The 9,088-nt window shown below is 37.1% G+C and overlaps 1 protein-coding gene across 1 annotated transcript; it reads left to right on the top strand.

Annotated features, from left to right (window-relative positions):
• The first annotated feature begins 967 nt into the window (after positions 1–967).
• LOC140819142 (uncharacterized) lies at positions 968–1,827 on the top strand. The gene is made up of 3 exons (XM_073179152.1): positions 968–1,220; positions 1,326–1,397; positions 1,448–1,827. The coding sequence occupies exons 1-3, from the start codon at positions 968–970 to the stop codon at positions 1,825–1,827; spliced, it is 705 nt and encodes a 234-aa protein (XP_073035253.1).
• The last annotated feature ends 7,261 nt before the right edge of the window (positions 1,828–9,088 follow it).

The raw sequence follows: 9,088 nt of genomic DNA, 5'->3' as shown, positions 1-9,088 counted from the left end.
TAGTATTTTAGAGATGAACATGTTTTTGCATTAGTAGGTAATGGATTCTTGAGCATTTTGACATTTTCTTTTCGGTGCTTTGAATTATTTTGAAGTTAATGAATATTTTGGGAATTAACTTTGGTTTTGTAGAATGGCACCGAGAGGTAGGAAAGGTAAAGAAGTGGTTCAAGAGTCTGGTGCTCAGAATATGGATGGTATTGATGTGAATGCTCGAGGTAGACGTGGTCGACCTACTGGTGAAGCAGTACAGAATGTTAATGTGGAAGTTGAACAGATCACCCGTAGAGTGAATGATATGGAATTGGTGGTATCGAGATTTCAGAATCTGAATCCTCCTATCTTTGATGGCTCCGAAGCTAATGAAAAAGCTGAAAGTTGGTTAAGGGCCATGAATAATTTGTTTGATTTGGTGGAATATGATTCCAACCGAAGAGTAAAATTAGTAGTTCTTCAGCTGAGGGACAATGCTGAACGTTGGTGGGAGGCTACTGCCAGGGCTTTGCGTGATGCTGGCACAGTTATTACTTGGGATGTTTTCAGTGCTCAGTTCAGACAAGAGTATTCTCCACCTTCTTATTATGCTGCCAAATCATCTGCATTTCATAAATTGGTTCAGGGTAATTTACCAGTTGCGGAATATGCTCGACAATTATCATCTTTATTGATTTACGTGCCGCATATCGCCGATAATGATGGGGCAAAAATGGAGAAATTTCTGCAAGGATTGGGTTCTCATTTATATTACTTGGTTTTGGCTAGTAATCCGGTTAGCTATGCCGATGCAGTCAACAAGGCAATAAGATTAGAAGCAGGATTTCAAAGAGATAATCAGCAGCAGACTCTACAGATACCCAGTGGAGGTATGAAATTACCAATGGGTACATCATCTTATGTACTTTAGCAGCCTTTCCAGCAGCAGCAGTTCTTCCAACACCAAAAACCTCAAAGGTTTAAGCCCATAGGAATGAACTTCAAGAAGAAAGGTCAGTCGAGTTCATCTAGCTCAAGTGGATCTAAAAGTGTATCGGGGACGCCTTTTTCAGGGAATCAGTATTCAGTGGTGTATTGTGAGCGTTGTGGAGGTAGACATCATACATCTCAGTGTGGTGGTGTACGTGGGACATGTCATAATTGCAGTCAGAAAGGACACTTTGCTAGATCTTGTCCAAACCGTACTCAAGGGCAGATGAGACCACAACAGTTTCCTCAGAACAGAGGTGGTTTTTCGGGTGGTTCGTCTCAGAGACCCTTTACTCCTGCGCAGTATTTTCAGTAGTCAGATTATCCACAGGTTCGGGGTAATGCACCTCAATCATTCCCAGGTCCACAAAAGGCTAGAGTGTATGCTTTGACAGAGGATCAAGCTAGAGAGGCTCTAGGTGGTGTAATCGCAGGTACTTGTTTAATTAATGGCTATACTGTATTGTAGTTTTATTTGATACAGGAGCATCTCACTCTTTCCTTGCATCCAATTTTGTTGATGAATATGACTTTGTGACTACATCATTGCATGAGTTTGCATCTGTGTCCACTCCAGCCGATAAAGTGATTTTATCAGGGCAGATTGTGTTGAACTGTGTATTTCATTTCGGTGACAGTATTATGATTTCTAATTTGATTGTGTTACCGATGTATGACTTTGATTGTATCATTGGTATGGATACCTTGACAAATTATGGAGCTACTGTAGACTGTTTTCATGGTGTAGTACGTTTTCGACCTCATTTTGGTGACAAATGGAATTTTTATGGTCGAGGATCGCAATCTAAAATACCTTTAGTTTCAGCGATGGAAATGTTTAAGCTATTATCCTTAGGAAATTAGGGATATATGATTTATGATGTGGATGCTTTAAAGGAAGAGCCGAGATTGTCTGATATACCGGTGGTGAAACAACTTTCTGATGTCTTTCTGGAGGAGATACCATGTTTTCCACCGCAGAGAGAGCTTGATTTTAGCATTGAATTGATGCCAGGAACTGCTCCAATTTCAAAAGCTCCGTATAGAATGGCACCTGCAGAACTTAAAGAGTTGAAAGAGCAATTGCAGGATTTACTAGAAAAAGGTTACATACGACCTAGTATGTCACCTTGGGGAGCCCCTGGTTTGTTTGTTAAAAAGAAAGATGGTTCCATGAGAATGTGCATTGATTATAGGCAATTGAATCGGGTCACCGTCAAGAATAAATACCCTTTGCCTAGAATCGATGATTTGTTTGATCAACTACAGAGAACTTCAGTATATTCGAAAATTGATCTTCGACCAGGATACCATCAACTTCGAGTTAGAGAAGAAGATGTTCCTAAGACAGCTTTTAGAACCAGATACGGGCATTATGAATTTTTGGTTATGCCATTTGGGTTGTGTAAGGTCCGAGATTATAGAAATGATATTATTTTAAACCGAGATTATTGAATTAGAGAATTATGGAGTGTTGAATTATATTACAAGATGTTTGAACTTATATAGGATTGAAATTGAATCGAAAAGATTGAATAGGGGCCGAATTGCAAATAGTGGAAAGTCGAGGGACTAAAGTGCAAATATGGAAATTTTGGTTGGACACTTGTCTTGCCAAGCTTCTTAACGTGTAACCCTTCATCCTTGTCACATTTTTCAGCATGAAATTCGAAACTCCATGGATGATATCTCCAAGTTTTGTTGTTTTTATCATAGAAAATTGATTTTGCAAGATCCGGCCATCCGATTTTCGATCCGAGCATAGTTCTGCGCTCCTCTCATCAAGAGCTACTAGAGGATGTAAGTTTCATTGAATTCCAACATGTTTCGAAATCTAGATGTTGGAGGAATTGTGATTTTATTATAGATATGTATTCTTGAGTAGCTAGAGATCATAACACCGTAAACGGATTGATTATCGGATGTCGTATGCAATGGTTGAAAAATCCAGCATGTTGGCCGAAATTACATGGTGCTGAATTATTGTGTTTTGGATGGGTATTGTTGTGGATTATGAGTTGTTGATGTTAGTGGATTGTTGTTTGAGTTATCGAGATACCGAAATTGCGTAGTTATGTCGCCGAATTTGATATAGAATGAAGTTAATCAATTTCATGTCTTGAGTTGAGTTTGATATTGATAATGTGAAGTTCGAATTGTGCTTGTTCAGAATTGGTGAAGAAGATTCGGACTTGAGATCGTAGCTTCAAAACCGAAGAAAAGGAAGGTATAAGTCAATGTGGTATTGGGAGATGGACTTGAGTCGGTTTGGACTTGGGTTTCCCTAAATCACATACTTTACTTTATTGCATTGATATTTGCATTGATTGATTGATATACTTGTTTTCTTGAGTTATAGATTACAGGTATTAGAAGAGTAATCTTATGACAGAAGTGCCGTTAGTGGTGGGATCACCACGGGCATATTGCACGATGTCATAAGATTGTGTATTGGCGGATGTGCCAAAGACTGTCACTGGATGTTTGGCTATCGATGTGGATAGGATGGTGGCTTTTTCTATTACTGTTAATCAGTATTGTATCGATGTGGATAGATTAGTAGCTCTTCTATTACTGTTAATCGATGTCATATCGATGTGGATAGAATTAGAGTTGCTTCTATTACTGTTAATCGGTACTATATTGATGTGGATAGAATAATAGCTTCCTCTATTACTGGTAATCGATACCGTATCGATGTGAATAGAACTGGAGTCTTTTCTATTACTGTTGATCGATACCATATCGGCGTGGATAGAACTGGAGTCTTTTCTATTACTGCTAGTCGATATACGCATGCCAACTTCTGGAATCGGGATCCCTAGACTAGGATTGAGTCTAGTCTGAATGATGTAGCTACGAGTATTGTCGACAGTTTGATATTGATTATGTTTCAGACTTTGTTACATATATCTGTTACCTGATTACATGCTTTATATTTGTTTATATGATTGCATGTTTCGTTGATTTATACTGGGATTATATTCTCACCGGAATTATCCGGCTGTTGTCCTGTCTGTATGTGTACATGACAACAGGTGGGACAGGTACAGGGTTGAGGAGATGAAGAAAGATCGTGATTAGAGTGGAGATTCCGGACTTTGAGTATGATGTATAATAGGGTTGGAACACTTGACATTAGTTGTTAAACCTTAGTTTAGTTGAATGTATGCAGTACAGGACTTGTATTTTATTTTATACTGATATGTATATTAGTTTGATTTCACTACGTTCCGCACTTTAAAAAGAAAAAAATTTTAGACCCTGTTTTATAATTGATTAATTAGTCCCAATGATGATTAAGAACTTGATTAGCGTCCGGGTCCCCACAGGTTGACTAATTCACCAGCAGTATTTATGGATTTAATGAACCGAGTGTTCAGGAATTTTCTGGACAAGTTTGTTATTGTTTTTATTGATGATATACTGGTGTATTCGAAGTCAAGAAAGGAACATAGAGAGAATTTGAGATTAGTTCTTCAAACACTTCGTGATGCTCAGTTGTATGCTAAATTGTCAAAGTGTGAATTCTGGTTGGATCAAATCATATTTTTGGGTCACGTGATATCAGCCAAAGGAATATCCGTCGATCCAAGTAAAATTGAAGCGGTCTTGAATTGGACTAGACCAACCAATGTACCAGAGGTTCGAAGTTTTATGGGATTGGCCGGGTATTACAGACGATTCATTGAAGGGTTTTCTCAGATTTCCCGACCTATCACCCAACTGACCAAGAAGGATGCAAGATTTATTTGGTCAGAAGAGTGTGAGAAGAGTTTTCTGAAACTGAAAGAGAAATTGACGACAGCGCCAGTGTTGGCATTGCTGTCTGGATCAGGTGGATTTGTGATTTGTACAGATGCATCAGCTAAAGGATTGGGATGCGTATTGATGCAACATGGAAAGGTTATTGCCTATGCTTCGAGGCAACTAAAGATACATGAATCCTGATATCCAGTTCATGATCTTGAACTTGCAGCCATTGTTTTTGCCTTGAAAATTTGGCGACACTATCTATATGGTGAACAGTTTATTATTTACTCAGATCATAAGAGTTTGAAATATCTGTTTACTCAGTCAGAGCTGAATATGAGGCAGAGACGTTTGTTAGATCTATTGAAGGATATTGACTGTGAAATGCATTATCAACCAGGGAAGATGAATCGGGTGGCAGATGCATTAAGCCGGAAGTATCAGGATGGCATGTTAGCATCCATTCATATTTGGAAGAATCATGATGAATTGTGTACTTCTGGATGGAATTTTCAGCCACAAGATAATTATTTTATTGTTTCTGCATTGCAGTTTGAGCCACAGATTATTGCTGAAATTAAAAAGGCTTAAAAGACAGATCCAAAGTTTGATATTGATTATGTTTCAGACTTTGTTACATATATCTGTTACCTGATTACATGCTTTATATTTGTTTATATGATTGCATGTTTCGTTGATTTATACTGGGATTATATTCTCACCGGAATTATCCGGCTGTTGTCTTGTCTGTATGTGTACATGACAATAGGTGGGACAGGTACAGGGTTGAGGAGATGAAGAAAGATCGTGATTAGAGTGGAGATTCCGGACTTTGAGTATGATGTATAATAGGGTTGGAACAATTGACATTAGTTGTTAAACCTTAGTTTAGTTGAATGTATGCAGTACAGGACTTGTATTGTATTTTATACTGATATGTATATTAGTTTGATTTCACTACGTTCCGCACTTTAAAAAGAAAAAATTTTAGACCCTGTTTTATAATTGATTAATTAGTCCCAATGATGATTAAGAACTTGATTAGCGTCTGGGTCCCCACAACAGGTGGTATCAGAGCGATAGATCCTCTAGATTGAGATAGTCAGAACTGATAGATCCTTTAGACTGAGACAGAAGAGAATGAGCGGGGTAGATTGAATTTTCTTTCCTTGCATGTGATTGCTAGCATGAGAATTATTTCAATTGAATTACATTGTGTGTGCTAGCATGATTTATTGCTTTCCCTATTACATGTTGTTTGTTATCTGAGTTGACTACAGCATGTAATTACCAAGACTGAATCAGAACCGAGTCTGAATCAGAGATATATGATCAGAGAAGAGCTGAGACGGATTATATAGATTTTGTATTGATTGGTTTGATATTCAGATATACCGCCTCGGAGATTTCCAAAAAAGGGCAGTACTTCGATTGAATAGATAGATGTATCAAAAATTCAGATAGAAATGCAGTTGAAAGAGTTTCAGTAATTTCAGCCGCCGATTCTGAGTGGTATCGAGACGTCTGAAGATTGTGAGAACTGATTTGATGACATAGAAATACTGTTTGGTTTACTTGATTATTCAGATGAACAGAGAATTAAATTGATATTTCACCAGTTACGAGAGACTGCCAGGAGTTGGTGGATTACCATTAAAAGACTGTTAGAACAGAGAGGTACAGTGATTTCGTGGGAAATATTCAGAACTGAATTTTATCGAAGATTTTTCTCATTTTCGTACCAAGAGGACAAGAAAGCAGAGTTTGAGAATTTGAGACAAGGTCAACTGAATATTGAAGAATATGTTGCTAAATTCTCTACTCTACTGCGTTTTGCTCGTAATGTAATTGGGAATGATGAAGCTGTAGCGGATCAGTTCATCAGAGGATTGAATTCGGAGATAGTTGCATTGATGAACATACAACGACCTCACCATTTTGCTGATGTCTTGAGTAGAGCGAAGAGAGCGGAGGCGAGTTTGATTAGACAATTAACAAGGTTGTGTGTGAAGCAACCCCAGACATAGCAATCCCCTCTTCGAGTTGATCGTGGCAACACGAGTGGAAAGCAAGATTTGCTGAAAGCTCACTAGAAGCCATTCAAGAAGTTAGGGAGTGGTTCCTCTAGTTCTAGTGATTCGAGTTCGAGTTACACTGGAGTGTACTGCAGAACTTGCGGAGGAAGACATCCCACAGGACATTGCCAAGGAGTGCTTGATCGTTGCAATATCTGTAAACAACCAGGGCATTTTGCTAAGGTTTGTCCACAAAGAGGTCCCCGAAGATCTTAGAGGGCTGGACCATTTGGATATGTGATTGAGGAACAGACCCAGGGCACACTTGATGACATAGTGACAGGTACTGATCTTTTATGATTATGTTGCATATGTATTGATATATACTAATGCATTTCTTAAGATTATCCTGGAATGAGTTGCATGGAGATATGCATTATCTGTTGGGTCTGTATTGCTGTAGTATTAATCTTTGTACCTTCTGGGGAAAGAAAGATTGATCTCAGAGATTTCTGTGATATATTGTATACTACAGTAAGATGAGAATGAGAATCGAGACAGAGTATGGTGTACTTGTATTGTCTGATTTGACTGCATTACTGATATTGGTGATATAATGATCAAGTACTGAAAGACAGAAATATTGTAGAATCTGTTCCAGACATGGTAAGATTCAGATTAGAGATAGCTAATGAGTAGAGATTTTGCAATAACAATTCTAGATTTAGAATTCTTTTGATATTTTCGTATATGACTCGATTGTTACAGAAAGGAACAGATGGTATCCTTATGTACTCAGTAGATGTACTGAAATCGAGCTTAAAATTGGCAGATTTGCCAGTGATATACGAGTTAGCAGATGTTTGCCTAGATAAGATTTTAGATTTGCTTTATATCAGAAAGATAGATTTCAGAATTGAATTCAGATCAGATACTGATTGTTGTTTTAGAATTCAGTACAGAATAATATTGTATGTACAGAATGATACAGAATAAATTGAAAGATCAGTAGAAGAGTACTGACCAGGAGTTACATCTGATTTAGTGTTTCTCTTTGGCATGTGTCAGTATCTTCAGAGATGTTCTGATAATTCTATGCTTGTTATATCTATGAGATTTTGTTATAATTGCAGCATTTGATTGATCGAATCGACTATCGGAAGACTGTATTGATTATTCTGAGAATAAGGATTATTGTATACAGAAATTATTCAGATATGAATCCTGCTTGAAACAGATTGTATTTAGAATATGCGTTAGCTGCAGTTAGTATACAGATTGATTGTGTTGCAGATGAGATATAGCAGTTGATCAGAATGACATGAAGATATTTACCAGAAATCATTTTTTTATGAGTTCACTGAACTCACTAGATCTGTATAGGTTACTGATATTTTGTATCTGATTTGATATTACTGTTGTTTGAATCCGTATATGATACAGATTGTTGTGAACCGTTGAGAATATGTACAGTTCAATTGTATCAGAGTTGAATTCGAGAGTTACAATAATTCAGGAATGTGATCAGAATGTTCAGAACTAGATTTCAGTAATCAGAGTCGAGTAACAGATATGTGATTTTGCATTTTGTATAAGACTGATTATCCTGTGATGTCAGATGTGTCAGAATTGTACAGCAAAGCTTGATATCGATAGTTAGAGCCGAATACCAGGTAGGTATATTTTCTTTCATTTATGTTATTAACTGATTTGTTATACCGAATAGTTCGAATCTGAAATCACAGATAGGGTCAAAAATGTACCGTAGTGGATTCAGTTTTCAATTTGATGATTGAGAATGTATGGTATTTGAACAGATAGAGGTGATATAGACAGATTAGATCAGCTATGACAGAATTTGTATTGAAATGTTGACAGAAATTGTATTGATATGTCTGAATCGCTAACAGAAAAGACAGAAAGATAGAAATCAGAAGATTTATTACAGAAATTGTATAGTTCTGACGAGAAATGGGGAGTATAATTCCATGAATTTCATAATGAGATTACTTCAATACTTTCCAGATATGATATGATATGATTATGATTGACAGATTGTTAAATCTATATCTATTAGTTTGTACCAGATAACGTACAAACATGACCAACTGACACAGATCGATGTCAGAAAAGTGGTCAGAAAAATCAGAATGCCACAGTAGATTATATCAGATTGTGACTTTTGATTGATTTGGTACTTGTAATAGAGTATATCATGAGTTTCTCTTAGATTGTTTTACAGATTGACAGACAGTCAGAATGTACTAGCCAGATATTGGAAGATTTTGGTACAGCTTTGTGCTGGATATTAGCACTGTACAACTTTAGTGCTGGATGTTAGCACTAGTTGTTATGAA

This window comes from Primulina eburnea, chromosome 18, assembly GCF_022965805.1.
Source record: "Primulina eburnea isolate SZY01 chromosome 18, ASM2296580v1, whole genome shotgun sequence".
NCBI lineage: Eukaryota > Viridiplantae > Streptophyta > Magnoliopsida > Lamiales > Gesneriaceae > Primulina > Primulina eburnea.
This window is presented reverse-complemented; position numbering and strand designations above follow the sequence as displayed.

Bases quoted from the DNA above. Each gene is read 5' to 3' on its own strand.
- LOC140819142 (XM_073179152.1), top strand. From the start codon at position 968: ATGAACTTCAAGAAGAAAGGTCAGTCGAGTTCATCTAGCTCAAGTGGA. The intron at 1,221-1,325 runs GTGGTTTTTCGG...AATCATTCCCAG, and splicing joins ACAGTTTCCTCAGAACAGAG to GTCCACAAAAGGCTAGAGTG. The intron at 1,398-1,447 runs GTACTTGTTTAA...TATTTGATACAG, and splicing joins TCTAGGTGGTGTAATCGCAG to GAGCATCTCACTCTTTCCTT.